General features: G+C 39.4%; 1 protein-coding gene across 2 annotated transcripts in view; it reads right to left on the bottom strand.

Annotated features, from left to right (window-relative positions):
• Window positions 1-1,411: 1,411 nt before the first annotated feature.
• The window catches only part of rock1 (Rho-associated, coiled-coil containing protein kinase 1), a 49,765-nt gene continuing 26,592 nt past the window's right edge, over window positions 1,412-24,584 (bottom strand). Inside the window, exons 6-33 of one of the 2 annotated variants that reach the window (XM_036138322.1) lie at window positions 23,725-23,809; window positions 23,471-23,615; window positions 23,251-23,389; window positions 22,748-22,839; window positions 21,301-21,460; window positions 19,596-19,668; window positions 19,408-19,496; window positions 19,048-19,096; window positions 18,612-18,747; window positions 18,260-18,351; window positions 16,522-16,768; window positions 16,092-16,198; window positions 15,855-16,005; window positions 13,801-13,961; window positions 11,836-12,020; window positions 11,319-11,388; window positions 11,131-11,234; window positions 10,863-11,028; window positions 10,671-10,764; window positions 9,840-9,928; window positions 9,569-9,760; window positions 9,325-9,490; window positions 5,694-5,764; window positions 5,496-5,584; window positions 5,307-5,385; window positions 3,987-4,248; window positions 2,187-2,385; window positions 1,412-1,923 (exon numbers count right to left, since the gene is read on the bottom strand). In XM_036138322.1, coding sequence (XP_035994215.1) covers window positions 1,872-1,923; window positions 2,187-2,385; window positions 3,987-4,248; window positions 5,307-5,385; window positions 5,496-5,584; window positions 5,694-5,764; window positions 9,325-9,490; window positions 9,569-9,760; window positions 9,840-9,928; window positions 10,671-10,764; window positions 10,863-11,028; window positions 11,131-11,234; window positions 11,319-11,388; window positions 11,836-12,020; window positions 13,801-13,961; window positions 15,855-16,005; window positions 16,092-16,198; window positions 16,522-16,768; window positions 18,260-18,351; window positions 18,612-18,747; window positions 19,048-19,096; window positions 19,408-19,496; window positions 19,596-19,668; window positions 21,301-21,460; window positions 22,748-22,839; window positions 23,251-23,389; window positions 23,471-23,615; window positions 23,725-23,809 — 3,544 coding nt within the window. In that variant the 3' untranslated portion in view covers window positions 1,412-1,871. The remainder of the gene's footprint in view (window positions 1,924-2,186; window positions 2,386-3,986; window positions 4,249-5,306; window positions 5,386-5,495; window positions 5,585-5,693; window positions 5,765-9,324; window positions 9,491-9,568; window positions 9,761-9,839; window positions 9,929-10,670; window positions 10,765-10,862; window positions 11,029-11,130; window positions 11,235-11,318; window positions 11,389-11,835; window positions 12,021-13,800; window positions 13,962-15,854; window positions 16,006-16,091; window positions 16,199-16,521; window positions 16,769-18,259; window positions 18,352-18,611; window positions 18,748-19,047; window positions 19,097-19,407; window positions 19,497-19,595; window positions 19,669-21,300; window positions 21,461-22,747; window positions 22,840-23,250; window positions 23,390-23,470; window positions 23,616-23,724; window positions 23,810-24,584) is intronic. The other variant, XM_036138323.1, reaches the window with a different exon arrangement.

Here is a 24,584-nt window from a genome sequence, read left to right on the forward strand (position 1 = left end):
GAGATACTTCCAGTGCTTTTTTTTTTTACTGAAAAGAAAAATTTTACAAAGACTGTGGAGGTATTCTATCAATAATCCTTTTGTCTTTATGTACACTTTGAAAGGGGGTGGGGGGGGGGGGGGTTGCAATAACTACACTTAACCAGATAGGTGGAACAACTTGTATTTGTTAATACATCAATCATTCACAGAGTAGTTTGCGTAAACCCTTTATGAAACTTCTATGATATCAACCAAGTTTGGGAGCTTTGTGTCCATAGAGGTATTTTAATATATTTATATATTTAATATAACCAGAGAAACAATGTTCTAATAAAAACCAAACAGGTAGCAATTTCTTAAAAAAAAAATAACAATGGAAGAGTTCAGATTGGTCTTTAATTGGAACAAAAATGAAAAAAAAAAAAACAAAAAAAACCCGATATGGCAGTAAAATCAATACCCAAACGTTAAGGCACAAGGTGGGCCCAATGCTACACCTGTTTAGTCTTCTACAAATAATTTACACTCAAGTCAAACAGTGCAGTTTTACATTTGTTAACTTAATGTTTTCCTTTTGAGCCATTTCTCCATCAACCAGTATAAGGCAATACATTACCAATAAAAACAAAAAAAAGCATTACATAGACAATGTACCAAATAAACAGAAAACAAAATCCGTTTTTTGTGACTCCTATATGCCATTACTGTCGAGTTCTCCTCATGGCCTGGAGCAATAAAAATAATTAGAATAAAAATATGCATAGATTTAAAATGATGATCTTGCATGCTCCTCTCTCCATACAACAGCTAATACTTATTTCCCAAGAGAAAAAAAAAAAATGCGGTCCCAAACCTGATAACTGAGTTGCAGAGTGATAAGAGGGAAATCAAAAGGCAAAAAAAAAGGCCAGCAACAATAGCTAGATGAAGGCATCATGTCGATTTTATAGTTGTTAACAACTGTTAGCTGTAATATCCGTCAAGAGGGGGAAAGAAACTACTGCACAGATATTTCTACTTTCCACCCCTGAGATCCAACTTCTTACTGCAGGTCTATAATCCCTGTATAACAGTACCTTACAATGAAAACCCCCCCCCCCCCCCCTCCTCTGGTTTCCATTGACATGCATCACAAAAACACAAAGCAGAGAATGCCAACATGACATGAGTCCCTCTGTCTCTGTTGTCCATCTTTAACTCGAGACAAGAGCGCCATCCTCTGGTTGCAATGTAGAACGGCGAGTTTGTAGAGCTTGACGAGGCTTCTTTTTGAGATAGGAGGGGGGGAAAAAAGGCGGATGAAGCAGATTCGGCCTTTTAAAGTCCGCAGTGACGTGAACCCCAGTTTTCCCAACGGCTTTTGTTTAGCAACTTTATGTGTTTAATACATTTTAATACAATACAGGCTTTTTCCATTTGTTTTTTTGTTTTTTGTTTTTTTTGTTGAAGAATAAAAAGAGGGAAAGTTTTAAAGTCCAGAAAAAGTCCCAACTGTTGAGATGGTTAGCTGAAAGACAGAACAAACACCAGTAAAAAAAAAACTATTTATCTTTACATTTGTTAGTATTCAGTCTAACAGGTAATGTAACTGTATTACCAGCTTAAATTTGAATCATGTTTGACAGATAAAGAATAAAAATATAAAATACGGACAATTCAAATGAGAGTTGCAAAGTCTATAATGTTAGTTTATTAACCCAAAAAACACCCCAAGTGTCACCTGCATAGATCCCAGGAGGAAGGAAAACAACCAACCAGGAAGTGTCTTGTGTTAAAAAAAGAGGACCAAGTAATGCAAACAATAAATACAAAAAAGGTTTGAAGGTCAGGTGGAGAAAAAAAAAAAGAAATCTAAAATACAACATCAACACTTTCTGAAGAAGTTCCTGTCAACAAGTGCTTGATGTTGTGTTTGCTGCCTGGAGGCTGGACTGCGCTCTGCTACAACACAGGAAACAAACAGCAGGTCATGTGACTGACTTTACCACATCTCAGCCTTCAAGCTGGGATTGGGGAATAAAAAATAAATAAATAAAATAATAAAACAAAAAATCTGACTACAACAAATCCCCACTTGTTGCCCCAAAATTCTGCTATGCTGTGATATATAGTTATTTAAACACTGAATCTGTGAAATGATGTGCATGATGTGTAAGCGAACAAGATCACCTACAAATGGAAACAGTAAAGAAGATTCAACTTACCTCAGTTTGGCTGTATTGCTTTTAGGGTTCTTGCGGAAGGACTGGTTGGGTCCAGAGCGAGTGGACATGCTACGAGGTGAGACTCTAGAAAATGTTGATGGTGGGGTCTTGGGTATCTTCTTTCCAAGGTGGCCAATCCATTTCTTTTGCTCGTCTTGGGTCATGGCCAGTAGGAGCATGTGCCGGGCGTCGTAGTTTACTGCAATAAAATAAAAAAATAAACAGAAAGGACTGCAGATTAACACTAGAATCAGACAAACACACCCTCCATCTCTCAGCCACAAATGTGAAAGATGAAACCCTGAAGAGAAAGAAGAACTACAAGTTGTTTTCACCCATTCTTTCTAAAAGTTAAACCAAGACACCGCATGAATTCGTGGTGTTGCAGCGCAGACGAGGCCTGGCTGCCACTGTTCTCTGCAGCATTTGGTTTAATGGTTCCACTTTAATCTCCTTTTGGAAACACTACTCAACATTTTGGCTTTAGTGCTTTTTGAACTTCGTGATTCCAACTTGATCGATATCGATAATTAAATTCAAAAACATGTATTTTAAGTGCAGCCCTGGCTATTTTATGCTGTTGCTTAGCAACCCATTTTAAGATACACAACCCACAAACACTGAATTCAAACTCAACCCTTTATTCAACCAACGTTTGACCAAAACGGCAAGTTTAAAAAAAAAAAAAAAAAAAAAAAAGACTGCATGTTTTCTGAAATCTTTCAAGGGGGCGGAGCTTGGAGACTCTGCACCCGTTTAGCTAAAATCAGAGACGTCCTCGGTTTTCATTCAAGAAATCTGGTCACCCAGTAACATTGATGCTGCTATCGTCCAATCTACCAAATATTATATGAAAGAACACCAGAGAACGGCTCTGAAGACTTTTGTTAACGTTAACGATGGTCTCGATGTTTGCTTTGATGCGAGTGGTTGAAGTAGCACGTCAGCAAAGATGGCGGACAAGTGGTTTATCCAATCATATGCAAGGATCCTTCATAAGGCCCCTCCTTGTGAAATAGATCCCCAGTGGAGAGATCCCAGATGGATGTGTGGAGCTCTGCAGAACCAAACTCCATCTGGCGAGAGTCAGATAAATCCAGATCGGGAAAAACTGAAATCCAATTCCAGACTTCTCTAGACTGTAAGAAACCTATGCTATTAATTACAGCAGGCGTTTATTCTGCAGTTTTGCTTTTTTTGTTTTGTTTTCACAGTTTTTGCTGCTGCTATCAACACCTGAACATAAGTCAGTACACATGTATGTATGTACAAATTATATATATATATATATATATATATATATATATATATATATATATATATATATATATATATATATATATATATATATATATATATATATCTATATATATATATATATATATATATATATATATATATATATATCATCATATGCCAATTCCTTTTTTTGTATTTTTTGGTATTCTTTTGATCCATTGTATATATGAAGATTCACTGTATATAACTGAATGCACCTTCCCTACTCTGCACCTTCTTGTATGAGCCGATGTGACGAGTGAATTTCTCCATTGTGAGATCAATAAAGACTATCTTATCTCATCTTGTTTCTGTATGAAGTATCCAAATAAATGTTATAAAAATATCCAATATTTCCCATTGTATCAGCAGCCACAGGTACCATGAAAATATCCTAATAAAGTATAACTTTTTACTCAGGGTCATCATACCATAATCTCATACCAGTCCTTTATGAAGTCGGGTTACGTTGGGCAAATTCTATATTTTGGGCTCAGTTTCAGTAATAACGTGTGACTCTACCTTTGCAAGGAACAATAACGTCCTCCTTCTTTTCCATGTGGTCCTTGTGGCACTTCACATGGCAGCGGCGGCACTCTAGTGCCGCAGGCGGCTTAAACATATTCCATAAAGGCTTGGAGCAGGCCTCGCAGTTGGTGGGGAAGTGATATAGTGTGGGGATGAACTCGTGTCCTTTGTGTAAGTGACAGTTGGTCCTGTCGCCCTGAGGGACCGCCTCCATGTCCGCCTCTTTTCTGCACTCTGCCTCGTTGGCGTACAGAATCTGAAAAAAGACAAACGGATGGAAATCTGAGTCCAATGGTCAAGAATAGAATTTTAAATCCTTCTTCTAACGTATAAAGCCCTTAATAATCAAGCTCCATCATATATCAGAGCTCTGATTACCCCGTATGTTCCTAACAGAGCAATTTGCTCTCAGACTGCAGGTCTGCTGGTGGTTCCTAGAGTCTCTAAAAGTAGAATGGGAGGCAGATCCTTTAGCTATCAGGCTCCTCTCCTGTGGAACCAACTCCCAGTTTTGGTCCGTGAGGCAGACACCCTGTCTACTTTTAAGACTAGACCTAAAACTTTCCTTTTTGACAAAGCTTATAACTAGAGTGGCTCATGTTACTCTGAGCTACCTCTATAGTTAGTTATGCTGCTATAGGCTTAGGCTATTGGAGGACATCAGGATCTAATTTTCTCACTCTATAGAGTTCTACTGTTCTTCAATTAGGCATTGCGTGTCGTCATTTCTGCTTTAACTTTCTGTTCTCTCTTTTTTTTCTTCATAGTAGGTACACCTGGTCTGGCGTTCTGTTAACTGTGACATCATCCAGAGAAGACGGCTCACCCGCTACTACCATCTAATGTAGAACAGATTACTAGATCAATGTGTGCTGCTGTGCTTTTTTGTCTCTCTTGTTGTGTCTCTGTTCTGTCTTCTGTAACCCCCAGTCGGTCGAGGCAGATGACCGTTCACACTGAGCCCGCTTCTGCTGGAGGTTTTTCCTTCCCGTTAATGGGTGTTTTTTCTTTTCACTGTCGCTTCATGCTTGCTCAGTATGAGGGATTGCTGCAAAGCCATGGACAATGCAGACGACTCTCCCTGTGGCTCTACGGTTCCCCAGGAGTGAATGCTGATTGTCTGGTTGATTGTCGGCAATCAACTGGTTTCCTTATATAGGAAATTTTTGACCAATCTGTATAATATGATTGAACTTGACTTTGTAAAGTGCCTTGAGATGACATGTTTCATGATTTGGCGCTATATAAATAAAATTTAATTGAATGGGGCAAAACAAAACGCGAAGACCACCATCGTGGCCGTCGGCCTCCAACCTGGAATATCCTAGGGATCTCCTCCGTTTCAGCTCGGTACACATCTCCTTGAGTGACTGGTCTCACGTGAAACAGTTTGCTGTAAACATATTACAGAAATTAGAACTGAAAACAATACCATAAACATCCAATTTCAGTTTAATTTTTGTGAAAATAGAAAGAAATAACAGTAATGAAAGGAATACTTACTCAATATCGAGTACCATGGAGGGGTTAGACTGCTCTTTATCCTGCTCATCATTGTAGAACAGAATCTTCTTACTGCTCACCACCACATACTGCAAATATTCAAAACACAAATGAGTGGGGGTCTCTTTTAGTGGTCGAGAAGTTGTCAGAAAAGTCAGATTTTAAAAAGAGAAAGAAAGAAGCAATAAAACTTAGTACCTGCTTCTTCCACCCATATCGCTTGATATTACCACGATTAGGAACGGACAACCAACCCTCCAGTCTGGGTTCTAGGAAGAAACACACAAACATTCAGCATCTGTGCAGATGATGAAGCAGTCATGGAGAAGCCATGCAGCAATGTACTGGGGAGTGTGTGTGTGTGTGTGTGTGTGTGTGTGTGGGGGGGGGGGGGGGTAAATACTACAAAGCTGCTGTAAAAAAATAAATGTCAAAATGTTTAAGGAGACCACACTGCAGCCGGAGACAGGGATGTACATCTCATGCAGAAAGGGAATAATAAACGTGTTCATTAAAGGTTTGATTCAGACAGGGTTCCTGCAAAATGTACAGTTCTCACTTCTTTACATTAGTTTTTCTAAACTAAATACAAAAAAAAAAAAGCCTGAATTTATGGCAGATATTTCTGCAGTGAGACAGCTTTAAAGATTGAACCTGGAAAAAAAAAAAAAAAAAAAAAAAAAAAAAAAAAAAAAAAAAAAAAAAAAAAAAACAGAAACAGGAAGTAAGGAACAGGGGAAGGATTGATATTACAGGGAAGGAGGGAGGGAAGAAAGGTAGAACACACAAAAGAAGGTAGCAGACAAGATAGAAAAGGCACAAGGAAAACAAGCAAAGGTGGACAGGGTGGTAGGACACAAGGAAGGAAGGACAAAAGAAAAGGCTAAATTAAGGCAAGAAGGAAGGGAGGTAGGGCACAAAAAGTTAAAGAGGGAATAAGGTGGAAATAATGAAGGACACATGGTAAGGAAGGACAAACGGACGAGAAGGAAGGGGATGTGGGACAAAAACAGGAAGGAATTAAAAAAGGAAGAATAAAGGGGGAAGGATGGCTGGAGGTGGGACACTAGGCACAAGGAAGGAAGAAAGGACACAAAAAGCCAAGAGTGAAGGACCTAAGGAGGAAAAAGCAGAAGAATACAAGGAAGGAATGGAGATAGAAACAAGAAAAGCAGGACAGGATGGCCGGAGGAAGTTTAAAGGACAGAAGGGAAGATGCAAAGAAGCAATATAGTAAGGAAGGAAAGGAAATGAAAAGGAAGGAACAAAAACAAAGAAGGACAAGAAAGAAAAAAAAAATAGAACAAGAGGGACAACAAAGTAGTAAATAGGGAAGGACATAAGAAAGAGAGAAAGGACAAAACAGAGTGTACGACGAAGGAAAGACGCAAAGAACAAAAAGAAATATGTAGACAATGGGATAGGGAATAAAATCTACACTTAGTTTCCCTTTTTAAAGCGTATCCAGACCTGGAAAACAAAACAAATCCCAGACTTTCCGGCCCGCTTAGGAACCCTGTTCAGAATATGTAACATCATCACTGCAGGCAGAACTCAGCATTTCAGTCAATCACAAACAAACGGGAGCATCACAGGTTACGCTTCTACATTTTCTCATGTTAAAACTACAAAAGGAGGTTGGCGTATGCAGCTGAAAAACAGAAACCACAGCCATCTGGGGGGGTCGGTAAACTCAAAGGGGTTTTGCAGCAGAGTGAGGGAAATCTTAGTGTCAAAGCGAGCATCACTCCAGGTGAACATGCTGACAAAGACAAAACTAAAGTGTTAGGAGTTTAACTGCTTTTAACTAAAAGCTGGTTTTTAATGTCACAAAAACAGTTCCAAGTGTGACGAGATGATTTTGGTGCGTTACCACTAAAAAAAGCAGTGTGGCGATTTTATCTAAAGTCTCTGCCAGTATCACTGTTTACTAGCAATCATTTCTAAAGATTTGAGAAAGAGGTGGATTTCTTCCAACAGATACAGCAGCTCAGTCAGAAGAAAATTTGGAGGAAAAAAATAAATAAATAATCAGAAAACAAAAAACACACAACAGCTGCAGCACAGGACGAGCAAGAAGGGTTTTCATCCACCGAGTTACTCACAGAGGAAAAGGAATAGGAGTTACAGAGATAAGAGCAAGGAGAACCAACTGGACAAGAGGGAAATAAGAGACAGTGGTTGAAACCAGAGACAAGCACATACATTTCAAAATCTGAACAAAGGGATGTAATGTTCTTTAAAAGGATTTAAAAAAAAAAAAAAGATTTGAGACGTAACCATAAACCACTGCGGCTTACTTTACCAAATCAGTGGCTGGATTAGCTTCCTGTAATGCAATGTGTTAAAAATTAAGTTAGAGATGCCAGAAAACTTGGCTGGTGACAAGAATCAGACAACTTTGGGCTTGTCCAGACTTAGTGTGCCATAAAAACAAACTTTTTTCCTAATCAGTAAACTCATCTCTTCTAAAAGGAACCAGGCTGAGTTAACAACAATCTTGGGCATAAAAGCTGTTACCAAGCAGGGAGGACTCAAATTGAGCTATTTTCAAGATAAGTCGGGCGTTGAATCAGATCAGAAGAAGCAAAAAGATGCAAGAAGCTAATTAAAATGCTTTCCACTGATCAAGCTGTGAGAGCGCGCAAGACTTTCATCTGGAAACGGGAAGGCTGAATGGAGAAGAGCAAAGCTGCTCTGTTTTGTTCTTTTGAACTTTCACATCTCCGTGTAACCTGGAGAGTGAGATATGATCATGTGAGTATGAGAAGTAAAACATATGCATCCATGATGAAAGTTTGGGGAGCTACTGCATCCAACAATCCAATCAGCTGATGCTGCTTTTTGTGAATGTGCTAGAGTTCCGCCATGGACCAGGTGGGGGCGCCAGAAATCACCAACTTTAAGTACAGCCAAAAGAAATGAATGGATCAATATTTACCCTTAAACTAAAAAAAACCTATAAATGAGTAAACTAATCTTGATTTCAAAAAGATGGACACAATGACATTTATCAATGTTTGTCTTAAGTAAAAAAGAAGAAAAACCCTAGTACACAGCTTTCTAAGGGAAATATATAGTTTTATTGCTCAAATGCTGCCGTTAGGTTCAAATTTATAGTCTGTTTTTTTTCCCCAAGTTCCAAAGCAGTTCTTTGAGAAAGTTTGAATTTTGATAGTAATAATGGTTTCCATGAATGTTTGTACCTGGTATGTTAATAAAGTAGGTTAAAGAAATTATTAGATTATACAAGTGAAGAAAAAACGATACAAACATGAATATGGGGGAAAAATATATTCTTATATCAAATAAAATAAAACTAGGCAACATTAATATGAGGAGTCAAGCTGTAACTTTACCTTTGCTCCTGTTACAAAAAGTTATGGCTGCTTATGGCGGAAAGCCATAAGCAGTATTTTTTTCAATTCTGTTCCTATATATCTCCCTATATTATAACTTTCAGCAAAAAACCTGAATCAGCTAAAATCAATAGTCGGATCAAAACTTTAGGAAATCTGAAGATTAGGAATTGGCCACAAAATACACATCTCCAACTTAAGTGCCTGTTCCAAACAAAAAAGTAATGAAAAAAGGCAAAAGGACAAATGAGTGATCATAGTTTACTGCACTATAAGTTTAAAAACAATGTTGGACGCATGTCAAGGTGATGCCTAACCTTACAGGACAGATGTGGAGAAGGTTTTAATTTATAAACTTCTACATTAAGACAGCAAAAAGGTAGGAAGATCATTCAAACAAAGTGTTTTTGTTTTAATGAGTCGTATAATTCCCAGCCAGAGTGTCCGACTCCCCAAAGATGAACTCATACCTGCAGTATTTAGGTCCGTTTCGTCCGCCTGCAAGCTGGTGACGCTTGAATTTTCCATGCGCTGCTGCAAATCGCTCAGCTTCTCCAGGAGCTGCTCGATGTCGCTCTCCTTGCTCGCCAGCTGCATCTGCAGATCGTTGCGATTTGAGGATTCTTCTGCGAGTTGCTGTGGACGGCAAGGTCAAGATAATCAAATAACGCAACATTTTATCCAAGTTTCAGTTATTTGGAGACTTTAACCCACCGCCTGCATCTCGTTCAGCTCCTTCTGGCACTTGATGGACATTTGGTTAAACTTCTCCTTCTCCTGATTGAGCTCCTGCTGAAGCTTGCGGTTCTCCTTCTCCTTCTTGCGCAGCTCTGCAGTGCTGCCTTTCTTCTTCTGGTCGAGCTTCATATCTTTGCGATTCATGATCTCTGCCAGCTTGTTCACAGCCTGATGAGGAAGATGGCAACCATCAGTCGTTACTCAGAGCTTTGTGTCTGCGGACCTCAGAGACGAGTCTGAGCCGTACCTGAGTCTTCAAGGTGCGCTCCGTTTGGAGCACCTTTTCATAGTTGGCTTTGACTGACGCTATGATCTCTTCCTTCTGCGAGACATATTCTGCAAGGGAAAATGGGACACAGTTGGCACAAAAGCTTCCTACACAACTTTATAGAAACACTCAACTTGTAGAAACTAAAATGTGCTGACCTCAGCATTACTTAGCTCGAATTTAAAGTATGACAAGAAGAAATTAACATCGATTTATGGCAGATAGTTCTACAGTGTTCATTCTTTTAACGTGGAATGCAAGAAGATGGTGTTAGACAGACGGACAGAAAAAAATAAAAAAAATATTGCTGGATGAAAACACAGATAGAGGGAAAGACAAAGGGTTGGACATAATCTTTTTAGACAAAAAGATTTTTTTTTTCACCCATAAACAGCTAAAAACTACTGTAATGAAATTCTATCCTTTCCCACTGCAAAAACAGACTAAACTAAAAATAAGTTACAATTTTCTTAAAATGAGTGTATTTGTACTTTATTTGAGTGGGTAAATAAGATAATCTGTCAATGGAATAAGATTTTGGCACTTATGATTGGAAGAACTCATCTCCATCAACTTATTTCAAGTGCATTATATCTAATCATCTTATTTTAGGGGTAAAATTACTATTTCCATTGGCAGATAATCTTATTTACCTGCTCAAATCAAGGACAAATACACTAATTTCAAGAGAATTTTACCTATTTCTGGTTTAGTTTAGTCTGTTTCTGCAGTGCCCAGACTTCGTAAGAAACCCAAGCATGATTACATTGATAGCATATAACAAGGATGCGGCTCAGCAGATGACAGTACCTTCCTCCTGAACATGAAGCTTTTCACTCAACTCCGCATTGTCTTTGCTGAGCTTCTCCACGTCTTTGGTTAAAGTTTTGTTGGATTCCTCCAGCTGCATACATTTTTGGAAACAATAATTTTCCCTCACGTCAACTTTCTGAAGTTAAAGCCAACTTTAAAGAAAAAGGAGGTCTTGGAGGTTGAGCTCACCCGTGCAATGATGGCCTCTCTTTCGCTGATCTCCTGCTTGTGCCGAGCCGTTGCTTTCTTGTTCTCCTGGTTGAGCTCAAAGTACTGCTCTTCCTGAAGAGCCCGAGCGAGCTGCTCAGACTCGGCCTTGGTTACAGTCAGGTCCAGCTGAGCAGACAACGAGTCCCTGTGCACAGTTGGTGACAAATATAATATATAAAAAAACTTATTAAAAAAGAACCCAGACACAGATTATCCAACCAAACATTAACAGAAGCTCATGCCGTACCTTTCAGCTATCGCATCCTGCAGCTTCTTCTGAGCTTCTTGTACCTGCCGGTTCCGTTCTTCCATCTCATCTTTCAGTTCCTTAACCTGAGTTTTGTAAAGTGTCTGAGGGAGGAGAAGACCGATGATTATTTTAATCTGTTAGGAGAGCAGAAGAGACATCTGGATTCTGATGCGATTTATACTTACAGAAAAATACTGTTCGGCTTCAAGCTGGTCCTGAAGTTCCCTCATCTGTCCCTCGTTGCCTCTGTACTGTCTGTTAAAACAACAGCCCAATAAGTTACATGTTTAAGTTAAAAACCACACAAAAATAACAAGATTCTAAAATCTTTATTTAGTAGAACAAGAGGATTAGTAAGTGAGTGGACGGAGCTGGACTTGCAGTAAAGCCTAATCCTGTTGGGTAAACATTGTCTCGGATCAGCTTTGGCCCGCTCGGGTCCTAAGCTGGAATAATAGCACTTATTTGAAAATAACAGGCAATTGGAGGGCAATTTACACCTTAACTTCCTAAGAGAATTACTTCCTCAATGCTCCCGCATAAGAAAATAAGAACTCCTGTCGGGAGCTGCTGCCAGCATGTTTCACAGTAAAATAAAGTGCCAGAGTAGTTAAGTAACCCATTTTCCCATTATTCTACTCAATCTACCTTTTATAAAAGGCACCATTATAAAAATAAAAAAAAACATTTCTAAAAACGTACTTTGTGAGCTGTGCCAGCTGGAACTCCAGTGAGCGTTTATTCTCCAGCGCCGTGTTGATCTCCTGCTTGAGCTGCTTCTCCGAACACCTCAGGCGGTCGACGTCCTGCATGCGGCTCTTCAGGTCGTTCTGGGCCACCACTCGCTTACTTGACTCCTGTTCCAGATGTATGTGCAGACTTTTCAGCTGACGCGCAAAGATTGGAAGAAGGGAGAAAAAAAAAAAAGAAAAATGAAATGTTAATCAAGCTTTTTAACTTCTTCAACCCGTCTGGCCCGGTCTCGGTACTAGCAGAGCCATGCCTCTTTTATCAGGCTTTAAAAGCAGGTCAGAAACGGTCACCTTTTTGTCTTTCCTAAATACCTACAAGGAGGAGGCTTTAATGTTTATAAAACAAGCCCCAAATTTCTTGTCAGTTTCACAGCATTTTAAAACACACAAAATGCCATATAATTGTCTATCAAACATTGCTGACTCTCAGAAAAATGCTCCTCTAGGCTGACATGCTTAACTCCACCTCCCAAAGGTCGGTAGAGTTCAAAACTAGAGTCCTTCCTTTTAAACAGGATAGATACAGCACATATCTCTCCCAGCTGTGCTAGTGTTGTAATGAGCTGCAGGTGTGACCAATTAACAATGTAACTCTCTTAATGTCTATCACCACAGTAAAACAGAGGAGTGAACAGATCATTCTAGAAGTTTCTTACACAGACATGAATCATGATTTATGGCATTTCTCTGCACAATAATACATGTTGGTGAAACACAGGGTAAGTATTAATACCAAAGGTTTTTTTTTTATGTGCAGAAGGAGTCCTAAAATGGAAATCAGCACTTTTATTTGACCCGCTTCATTTCTATCAAGGTGAAAAACACATTTTGAACAGTTTTGGCACATTTGGATAAACTGTACCTAAATCAGAGGTCCGCTTACTAAAACCTTTGTGAAACAAATATGCTTCAGCTCATTCAGTCCAGATTTGCTGCAGCTAATGTCAAGATGTGGATATACAAAGTCTGAGGCTTCTCCTATATTTTCATAAGGAGTTTCATGTAGTTTTGCTGTCTTTATTTTGAAAAATATTTCGGCGAGGCTAAGAAAATGTGATATTTTCCCTTGGTTTAATCACCTATAAATCAGAAAGCGATATATGCAATAGCGGTTCGACTTGAAAAAATATTCTGTAATGCCTTAGTGTCACACAAAAACTAAATTTATAAATTTGGAGCTGTACTTAATTTATATCAGATATGTAATTTCAAGCGGAAATCGCTCCTAAAACCCTCTGGGCTTAAAGGGTTAAAAAAGTTGGGGCATTTGATTTAAAAGATTATCTTTGAATGCTTAAATAGTAATTGTGTCTCATCAAAAATAGTTTCTAAACATCCTGAAATGTCATCATACTGAAATTGACTTAATTTTAATACCCTTGGCAAGGAAGGAAGTACACAAGGAAAGAAGGACACTAGGAAGGAAGGAATTACACAAAGAAGAGAGGTAAAACAAGAAGGAGAGACAGAGGGCAGAAGGAAGAGCACAAGGAAGAAGGGATAGAGATACAGAAGAAAAAAACAGGTAGGATGCAAGGAATGACAGGAAGGAGGAAATTAAGGAAACAGAAGAAATGAGGATACAAAAGAGAAACAAAAAGGGAAGAACATAAGAAACAAACAAAGCAAGGAACAAAGGAAGAAAAAGGATCCCTGAAAAAAGCTGTAAAAACAACATTCTATTTCAACATTAAGCATCATTTGATTTGAATGTAAATCAATGTAAAGGACTCCAGTTCCTCAGCATTAGGAAGTGCAGAAGAAAAACAAAATTTTTTCCATGCTCAGTATTATTTTTTTTTTCCTTAACTTACCAAGACCTGGAAACAAAAGCAAATCCCCAACTGCGTGTGAACCCTGTATGACATTTAAACTCTCACGTCCCCCCCCCCCCCCCCCCCAATCATCTACTAACCTCATCCTCCAGCCTTTCCTTTTGCTTCATCAGCTGCTCCATTTTCTGCACCGACTGCTTCAGGTCAAATTCTAACATCGAGCACTGCTTCTCCACCTCCACCACCCGGCCTTCTGCTCTCATCCGGGCTCCAGTCTCCTCGGCCATCTTGTGCTGAACAGCTGCAGCCAAACGGGGACACACACAGAATTATTTCTACAGCCAGCAGAACTAGTCACGTAAACTGGAGATCTTAATTGAAAATGTTGAGAGGCACCAGCTTTCTCAGTTCTAATACTCTCATAGAAATGATGCGGGAGATCCGCAGGTCAGACGCGGCAAGAAGAGCGCACGCTTTCAGCCAAAATCCTCCTAAAATGAGCCTTCGTTTTATGAGTTTCTGGTCTTCCCTGTCTAAAAGCTCCAGGGAAAGACACCAAACCAGAACACCAGCAATTCATATTTGGAACATTCAAAGCAAAGTGCTTTAAGTTCAGCTAGGGTTAGATTGTTGTTAGGGAAATTTATTCAGTGTCAGACACAGGAGCTTACTGACCTTTTCAGGCTGCTCTCAAAGATCCAATTCATACTGTTAGCTTAGCACGTAGCACTGTTTAGCATGTCTGTTCATGACCGCCTGCCCCTTTTAAGGAAAGCTCCAAATAAACACTCTTGTGTTGTCTAGTCGCTAAAGAGGGTCTCGTGTTTTTCTGGCTGTACTTCAGTTTAAATCTTCCAGCAGCAGAGCGTTGTTGAGATGAGTGGCTGCAAGGAGCCTCTGTTGTTGCTGCGCCGTTGTCGATTTTGACGCAAATCAGTATCTGACTAATTAAACTTTTTACAAACAATTATTTTGACAACCCTAGTTACATGTTACAAAGACTACCGGTAATGCCTTTTTGCACACTAATTTCTCAGGGAATGTCTGGCTGGACATCCGTCCATGCAGACTGCAGAGTACCGTAAACGAAGGCTTAAATCTATTGCACAGTATTTACGGCGCTGAGTGATTAATTCATGCAACGACACAGTAATTTGAATCGTTTGCATAAGGAACTGCTGTCGGACTTTTTGGACTTGGATACGAGTCCTATCAGACCCTGAAGACTATTTGAATACTTTAAGCTGCTCAGGAAGCGTGTTGGTCAGCGCAATCAGCTGATTTCATTTCTAAAAAAAAAAAAAAAACTGTGTGGAAATATGTGTTGTTGTGTCTGTGTGTAATCTGTGTGCATCCTGAGCCGGTGTCTGTCCCAAACACATCTGGCTGTGGTGACACACGGTGACAGTACGATTCATGATTCTCTGCAGACAGGCGGTTACTCAGGGCCGTTTAGCAGCATGTCCATGAGTCAGTCTTTTCTAAAAGGATGTTTTACTTCTCTTTATTTACATTCTTTATTCTTCCGTGTCAAGAACGGCAATTTATTTGTTGAGACACGATGAGTAATTGAGTGAATCAAGTTAAAGTTCTCTATAAAATAAGAGTGCGCAACAGTTTAGGGTCACAAACTAAAACTTTTAAGGATAAACTGATTTATTTTGCTTGTAAATTGTAAGAACACTTAATAAAAGTGATTTACTCATCAATATGCCTGGATCATTGATCTTACCCCGCAATTTAACAAAGTCTTGTACTATAATGTGATTTGTTAAATTGCACATAAAAGAGTCATATTCATTTAAATGCACCATTTTTAAATGTCAAGCAGTAAAAAATGTGAATAATCTTTTTTATGTCTATAAAGTATACTGTTACAGTATATAGTGGGTAATATCCCAGGTCACGAAAGCAAATAATAACCTGAATAAATGATTTAGTTTCAAATGCAATGAGTCAATGTCCTGACACGCTCCGTGGCTTCCACTATCTGATGAATTCCTCTAACCCAAACAGCACCTCAAGCTAACTCTGGATCACATATCAGAAAGGCGAGGCTTAAAAAAAGTGATCCCCTAAAAAGGTAAAAAAAAATAAAAGAGTAAAAAATAAGAAATATATCCCCTAGAAAAAGAAAAGACAGACAGACTTGAAGAAGGTGGCAGGGCATGCTGGGACACGGGGGCTGGCATACCAATCATAGCGGCTGATTTGGCTTCTTCGATGGATTCGTATTTGTCTGTGAGCTGCGCCCGCGTCACTTTGTGCTCCGTCTGCTCCTGCTCCAGACGCTGCTTCAGGGTCTTCAGCTTGTAGTTCAGGTCGATCTCCAAACTGTTCATTTCCTGTGGCAAGAACAAAGATTATGACGACATGCACAAAACCCCTATGGATCAGACGTACGTGCTATTAAGTGCCGTTTGTAAAATACCTTCTCCAGGTAGTTGCTCCTTTCTTGGGCTTGCTTCCGGTCTCCCTCCACTTTAGACAGACTGATCTTCAGGTTCTTGTTGTCCTCCTGCAGTCCGGCCAATCTCGCTGAATAGAAAACAAAGCGGGGAACCATTTTTTATTATGAAATGGCTTTTATTTGCAGCTCGACTGATTTGTTCGCCCCTCTTTAAGATCTTGAGTTCCCCTCCAGCCCGGCTAATCGTCTCACTGACATACGACTTTTGAAAGTTAAAGGGAGAGTTCAAAGGGTGTGTATGAGCCGGAGGGAGCAAGAGAAAACATTCAGATTTGTATTGCTCCATACCTAAACATAATTAGCTGAATGCCAAATCGAGATAAAAGAAAACTAAATTCCACAAACTGAAAGAATCAAATTTAGCATTTAGACTTGAGTTTCACTAGGTCACCTTGCAGTTCCCTCATCTCCTCTGATCCCTGGCTGTAGTTGCGGCGCTCCGACTCCAGCGCGCTCTGAAGGAGCAGGAGCTCCTTCTCCAGCTGGGCCTTCTCTCCGTCCGCTGCCCGGCTCCTCTCCTGCAGCTCGCGGTTCAAAGTCTCCAGCTGGCTCATCGACTTGGCCATTTCCGTGTGGCTCTTCCTCAGCCTCGCCGCCGTGTCCGACTCGGCGCGCAGCAAGTCGTTCGCCTCCTCCAGCTTTCCGGCGACAATGATGGGAATGAGACAATAAACGTTTAGAAATCGTGCTCCTGCAGCAGCAGCAGCAGCAGCGTGCTCATCATATTGCCATTGCTGCTTTCTATGGAAGCTCTGTCACAGTCGAAAAACTAAGTTAGCTGCTGCTTCAAAACTCATTAACTACCTTTAATATATTTTGTAGGTATTTTTACGAGGAAAACAAACAAATTTTTGGAGATGTAAGCCGCCGTATTTATTTTTTTGCTTTAACTTTGAGAGCTAAAACTCAGCTTATGAGCCAGCTTCAGACGAACCACCACTAGTGGGCGCATGGACCGCCACGGTTAGAGCTGCAACAAAAGGTCTACAGACAGAGCGGTGCATGGAGGTTTTATGGAAGGAGATTTTGTGAACGTGGGATAAACGTTCAGACTTTATTCAAAAAAAAAAAGCGCCAGAAAAAGTTAAAACTGAGAGTGGAGTGGCGCTAGCTAACGACAATTCTCCAGCTCGTTTCGGAGAAACTCTGAAAGGAGAGACGGAACCGATTTAAATTAAACAGCTTTTTAGTGAAAACCTCTGCAGGTGAAAGTGAGGAAAGTTTGACGAGAACAAAAATCCCTCGGCAAAAATCCCCCAGCAGCTTCAGCCGTTCTCCTCCACCTCCATCAGCATCTTCATGCTGATGGAGGTGGAGGTAAATGCTGTGCAATAGTGGGGAACGTTGATTTTACTGTAGTGTATAATTGTTAAGTGGAAGGAAAATTATACAATGTACTGAGTGTTTTACAAAACCAATCTCAAAATGTGAGCATTTGTGTTCAGCTACCTGTGTCGATGCTTTGTAGAGCTGCAATTTGCTGAAATTACAGCTGCGGCCTTTTTTGGGGGGGTATGCCTCTACTAGTGTTTATGTGAATTCATTTTGTAATCTCTAGGCATTGATTTGAGCTCTGTAACTTGATGTTATTTTCTTAGTGTTGAAAATTAATCAACTTTTCTTTTTTTTTCTTTTTTATCAAAAAAACATCTCATTTGAACGGAGGAAAAAAAAACAAATCTTCCAAATGTTTGCTGCTTCCCCTACATGGTTTATGGAAAACTTCAAGTTTAACCTTCCTTTGGCTTTCATTCCTAACAGGAAAGCTTTCTGGAGGGAACAGCTAATAATTGTTCTCATCACCTGCTTACTGTTAGAGTTATTGAAATACAGGGAATTTAATTCACATGCGAGCCAGACTTTTTAAACTTATTTATTTTATTGCGATGACGCATGTCTCCGTTTTCTTCCCCTCCACAAAAATGAACTACTTTCTATTGGTCTGCCACATGAAATATGTTAAAGTTTGGGGTTTTCATGCAAAAAAAGTTTAAAACTTGTGCAATGCACTGTAGGTGGTTATTGGCCTCTGTGACTGAATGGAAGTGCTAAAACTGGATAAACAAAATTGATGGATGCCATTGTTCTCAACCAGACGTGTGTGTGTGTGTGTGTGTGTGTGTATATACCTGCTTCTGCAATTGGGCAATCTTTTCATTAGAGGCCTGTGAGTTCTGACTGATCTTCTTCATATCTTCAAGCTGCTCCTTCAGAGTCGACACTAAAGGGAAAAGAAAATAATGAGATAGTGCCTCATTTGCTTTTTAACTCCACACAAATTTCTTTAAAAATCTCTTTAGAAGCTAGTTTTATTCAGGAAAATATGTTTTATGAATCCCTTTGCTGTAAATCATTAGAAAAACTTAAAAAGGACATGAAAATGGACCAAGAGTTCACCAATCCCAATATCCCAGAGGATTTTCCAGACTTGAATTTAAAAGCCTCCCACTTATAAAGTCTGCAGCCCTTAATTCTCTTTACCTTCATTCTCTAAATTGCGCCTCTTTTCACCCTCCTGGTCAGCTTTTCTCAGGTACTCTGTAGATCTGTGCTGCTGCATAATCTTGTCTTTCTCCAGCAGAGACACGTTGGCTTCTAAACTCTTCCTCAGGTTCGCCTGTGGCGAGGGCAAAAAAAAAAGAAAAAGAAAAAACACAGAAAGCAGCTGTGATGCAGGAGAAAACAAATCCTTAACCAAAGCCTAAGATGATAAACAGGCATTTGTTCAACTTTGCTTCCCACTAGTAACGGCGTTTTGGCAAGACTGAAAAGCTGAAGAAGCGCCGTGGATCTTTCAATGGATACAGCAGTGGAATTAGTTAATATTTAAACTATATATATATATATATATATATATATATATATATATATATATATATATATTAAAAAAAAAAAAAAAAAAAAAAAGAGCATTAACCTCCTCATCCAATTCCTTCATAATCTTCTCAATCTTGTTGTTTGACGCCCTAGGGAGAACAGAAACGTTAGGTTATATAAAGACATTATCAAACCCCGCACACAGTCACCGGTGAAATGTAAAGGTTTGGATTCTGTTGTATAATCAAAGAGCCGCATTCCTCCAGAGAGCAAGGGATCAATCTGCACCAAAGTGAATAACTTATCCTCCTGCATTTTTCCTACAAATCTGGCAATTTTAACTAGAAACAGTCGCTTGTGGGATTCTTTTAAACAACTAAGCTTAGCAAGGGATGAAGTCACAACATTTCATGTGTTTTTACTTAAACCGAGTCGGCAAAGGCATATTGCGCAAGAGTACCTGCATTTCTGTTCCAGCTCATCCTTTTGTTGCATTTCACTGTGGAGTTGCTCCTCTAATACGTAGATCTGTTTTTGCAAGTTCTCCAGCTAAAAAAGAAAAAAATTAAAATAAAAAATCCAGGTTTAAAGGATGGCAAACATTTTACATTTCCTACACTTTGGGTTTATGTGCGATTCTGTACTCACGTGACTCTTGTCCTCTTTCGTTGCACTGCTCCGTTTGTCACTGGTCTTTGAGGCGGAGGAACCACGTAGAGGACTGAAAGAAAAGGCTCCCTTTGAATCTCTCCTCAATTTAGTTTAGAAAATACATAAATTGAAAAGGCTTCTGAACAAAAGTGCCAAGGTGATAGACTTTTCACTATAATCATATACACTGAGATAACCAATAGAAAAATGCTTCCTATCAATTTAAAATTCTATACATTTTTGTTAAGGAATTGGCTTTGGGTCCTTCTTTTGATTGGTTAATGCACCATGCTTAAGAGATACCTAAAGCCCAACTGTGTTTTCTACCACATCCTCCTGGTTTATTCAGCCTTAAAGAAAGCGTAAGACTTTTAGCAGATAACAGGAAGGCTGAACTGAGTGCAGCTGCTGTTTTATGGTTCTTAGCTTTCAACCTGTCTGCCGTGGAACCTGCTGGGTTTGGAAATATTGGAAGCCTTTTGGAAAATCTCAGACTTAAATGGTTATTTCAAATGTTTTGAAGCGGGTTTCTGTGAAGTTATTACGTTTGATTACCTTTAACAGAAAAGATGTTTATTGGAAGTAAATCCTCGGAGTTGTGGAAGTCAAACAAGTCAGTCTGGTGTACACTGACGAGATTGAGCCGTCATCAGCCGTTTAAAACAACCTGAAACTAAAAATGCTCCTAACTCTAAGATGTAATTGAATGTTAGCGGATATTACCGGGCTTCAATCTCACAGCAGATCATTGTTACATGTGCTGCTGTTCTGTCCAGACCAACCAGGTCCATGTGAAGGTACCCCAGGTCAGCCTGCCTCCTGTATGAATCTGCCAGATCCACTGAGACTCTAGCTCGATCAAGAGCAAAGTAAACATTTGGACTTTTCAGCTCTTGTAGTTTTTTTTTTAAAGATGGGTTAACATATCAACAATGTAAATATTTTGTCTGTTTTAAATTGACAAAACCCTATTATAACCTGTATTTTATCCTTCACAAACACAATGTGACATCCCCTTTTGCGCTGTCAGCACTAGGACTAATAGTGGACAATCAAATATTTTAAATAATCTTCTCAGCGGCAGGTCAAAGACGGGCTGGGCAATAAATCGATTTAATCGATTAATTCCAATTTACTAAGATTTAATTTTTGGAAAATCTGGATGTTATTTTGCAAATGTATGCTATTCTCTCCATGGAAGCCCAAAGAGTCCAATACTGAATATACGTTTAGGAAAATATATTATAATGTAAAGAGGCAACTTTTTTTTACTATAAGACGTAAGTAAATTTAAAGTTACACAAGTGAAGCCTGTTCTTAACTCATTTTGTAATACTACTTCCAAACATTTGCGGTATATTTTCATTCCTTACATCGGCAGGGCCGGCATCTTTTTTCCACAGCTTGTATTTAGCTGCACTTTGAATTGAGGTGAAATGCTTAAAATTAAAAGATTTTAAGCATTTCTTTTAAATTAAATTTCTTTTTGTGAAATGAAATGGAGGGAGAGAAAAAAAAAATCGAATAATCAGATATGGTACAATAAAATCTGAGATTTTATTCTTAAACCATATTGGCCAGCCCTAAGTCAAAGCTTTACAAAGCACAGAGGTGAGAAACCCTCCCTGGATATCAGTGAAGTACTCTAACAGCTTGAGCACTGGTCTAAATTATGGCTTTAAGCAATGTGTGACAGACTTACTGTTGACTGCTGTAATATGTGAAGCCGACAAAAGGGAGCTGATTGCCCACGAAGGCCTTGGGTATTGGAAAGGTCTCCTCCTCTCCCCGGTCCTCCTCGATCTCATCAAAGTTACTGGTGTCGACGTCACTGCTGAGCTCAGGCACCACGGGGGCAGCAGCTACAGATCACAGATCGAACAAAAAAAGTTTTACACTAAAAGAAAAAAATAAAGGTGCAAGACTTTTCTGTGTAGTAATTCCAAACTCAAACATGACTATTAAATCAAAACCCAAAGATTGTAATCTCTGAACTCCTGCTGATGATATTCTAAACAAAAGTCCCCCTTTACCGATTATCATTACCGTATTTTTCAGACTGTAAAGGCGCATTTAAAAACAAGAAATCCTTAAATTTTCTCAAAAATTGATGCGGAGCCTTATAATCTGTTGCGTTTTATATATGATCAAAGTTGTGCTTACTGACTGATTTTACATGGTACAATGTGCTCAAAAATCTGTTAAATTGTGTAAGTACGACTTTGGTTAGCAACTAAGCCGCTCCACTCAACGGGATATTCGGAGCATTACGGTACACCGTGTACTGATCGGACCCCTGAGCTGTCTACAACACTGCCTGACTGTAATGTCTAAACTAGAAGTGCATTCATGTAAGGCAGCCCACGCCCAGAGTACGCACAAGCAACAATAGACCTAGTAAGTTAATTCAACATAAAAGTTTATTTTTGGCTACTCTGTCCTACCAACAGTGACGGATAGAGAGCTGTGTACATGACGAGGCGGAGTGATATTACACACTTGGGAAGAATATTTAGTGCGCCTTATAATCCGGTGCAGCTTAGGGTCCAAAAAATAAGGTAAATTTTTTATTGCGCATTTCTGTAAAATCAAACTCAAGCTGTGATTTTTAATCATTCTACGTAACTGTATCTAATAATCAGGAGTGTCCATTGCACAAACGTTTTAATATAACATATCTGAAAGCCCCCTTTAAAACCAGGGAAAGCAGGTGCCTGGCAGAGCTTGTTTACCGTCGTATCAACATGGGCAGCGAACGCCAAAGTGCTGACTACAGCCCTGTAACGCATCAAACATAAAGCCACTAAAGAACTGGATGCAGCTACTGGATTTAGCCTCATGTTTCTGATCGCTCCGCGCTGCAAAGCGTCACTCCCAGCGCACCAACATCAGCGTCCAACCGCTTCCCCATTCCTGGGCCTCAGAGCGGCCTGTGCTGCCAATTATTACTCCGAGCAGGAATCACGTTTAGTCTTGGAAAGGATACTGAATGAATGGCTTGTCTGCAAGAATTTCCTCCGACTGTCTGCAGTAGGTCAAATGGAAAACATGATCACCGGCCTCATGATTGGAATAACAGCTCTGCGACCACCGAATGAAACGGGATTTGTAAAACGAGGAGAAAAGAAAATGATGAAAAAAATCCTCACTCTCTCGGATGTTCTCCCATGTCCACTGGTCGTTTTTGAAGAAAGGATGCCTCTTGATCTCGTCTACTCCGTTACGGCCAAGACGAACTTCCCTAAGGATGGAGGGGGAGGGGGTTTAACATGTGAGCAACTGAATAACGACTCTAGATACTTTCTTCATACACTGCAAAAAGAGAACTAAAAATAAGTAGAATTTTCTTGAAATGAATGTATTTGCCCTTGATTTGAGCAGGTAAATAAGATTATCTGCCAATAGAATGTATTTTTACCCTTAAAATAAGATAATTAGATATACACCACTTGAAATAAGATGATGGAAATGAATTGTCCCTATTTTAAGTGCAAAAATCTTATTTCATTGGTAAATAACCTTATTTACATGCTCAAATCAAGAAAAAATACTCTCATTTCAAGAAGATTTTTCTTATTTTTAGTTCTATTTTTGCAGTGTAGGGTCAACGTATTGGGTTTCTACACAAGGAAGAGGTCTGTTGCCATCTAACCTGTCAGTCAGGAAAGCACAGATGAGATTCTTGGCGTCGTTGCAAATGTCGCTGTCGTCCGGGAAGGTCAGGGCGTTCTTGTGGTTCATGATTTTGCTGTAAGTCCCCACCAATGAGTCTGCGTAGAAAGGAGTGTCGCCTGTGCACAAGACAAACACGGGTTATATACGAAACTGACCTATCCTGGGGTGAATAAAGGCTTTCTTCTTAAACAACTCACCGACAAGCATCTCATAGAGAAACACTCCTACTGACCACCAGTCACACTCTCTGCCGTAGTTGCCGTTTCCTCCTTGGGATTTCAGTACCTCGGGGGAAATGTAGTCTGGCGTTCCGACCGCTGTGTCACACTGTACCATCCCGTCCTGACAGGGTAAATAAAACGTCCGAATTATTGCATTCAAAATGCAAGAATATCTCAGAAATATTTAAAAATTGGCCAGTTTTCTGTTTTCTTAAGAAGGAAAACGATACCTCGTTCATCTTCATACACGTTCCAAAGTCTGCAAGCTTTAAGTGGCCTGCTTTGTCGAGCAACATGTTATCAGGCTTTACGTCTCTGTTGAAAGAAAAACATTCGAGCGGTCAGCAAAAAAAAAAAAAAAAAACAGCAAAGCTGCAGCACATTCGGGTCAAACATACGTAAGCTGCAAAGATATAAACCAACAAGACTCAAAACAGCGCATTGGAAGGCCAAAAGTGCCAGAATCCAATACATCAATTCATGTAAAAGGTTTGGTTTCTTGTCTATAGTCAAAGAGCCACATTGCTGCTGAGTATAAGAGATCAATCTGCACCAACGTGAATAACTTATCCTCCTGCATTTTTCCGTCATATCTGGCATTTCTAACTAGAAACAGTCGCTTGTGGGATTCTTCTAAACAGCTAAACTCGGCAGTGATGAAGTCACATTTCATATGTTTAATCACTACTTAATCATTTATACAAAGGCCATCGTTTTAAATCATTTCATAAATCAGGAATTTATAATCTTTTCATATGTATACATATATATTATTCAAAACTTTTATTTTAAGGTTCCTGGGCCACAGTGCAAAAGTAATTATTTAATGCACCACAGTGGCTTTTTAAACAGACTAACCTGTGATTGGTTAACCTGCAAAGTTAGTCCATCTCAGAGCCATTATCTTAACCAGAGCTTTGCTAACCCCGCCCACTGACTAGGATCGATAGGGACTAGAGAAAAGAGCGATTTATGATGTATCAATGAAATAACCTTGAGATAATTATGTATACCTCTCTTTTGATAAATAAGTCTCATTTCATATTTGTACGTTACACTTTGATTTTATAAAACACCACTAAACTTTCTT

The sequence above is a fragment of the Fundulus heteroclitus genome, chromosome 6 (assembly GCF_011125445.2).
Source record: "Fundulus heteroclitus isolate FHET01 chromosome 6, MU-UCD_Fhet_4.1, whole genome shotgun sequence".
Classification (NCBI taxonomy): Eukaryota; Metazoa; Chordata; class Actinopteri; order Cyprinodontiformes; family Fundulidae; genus Fundulus; species Fundulus heteroclitus.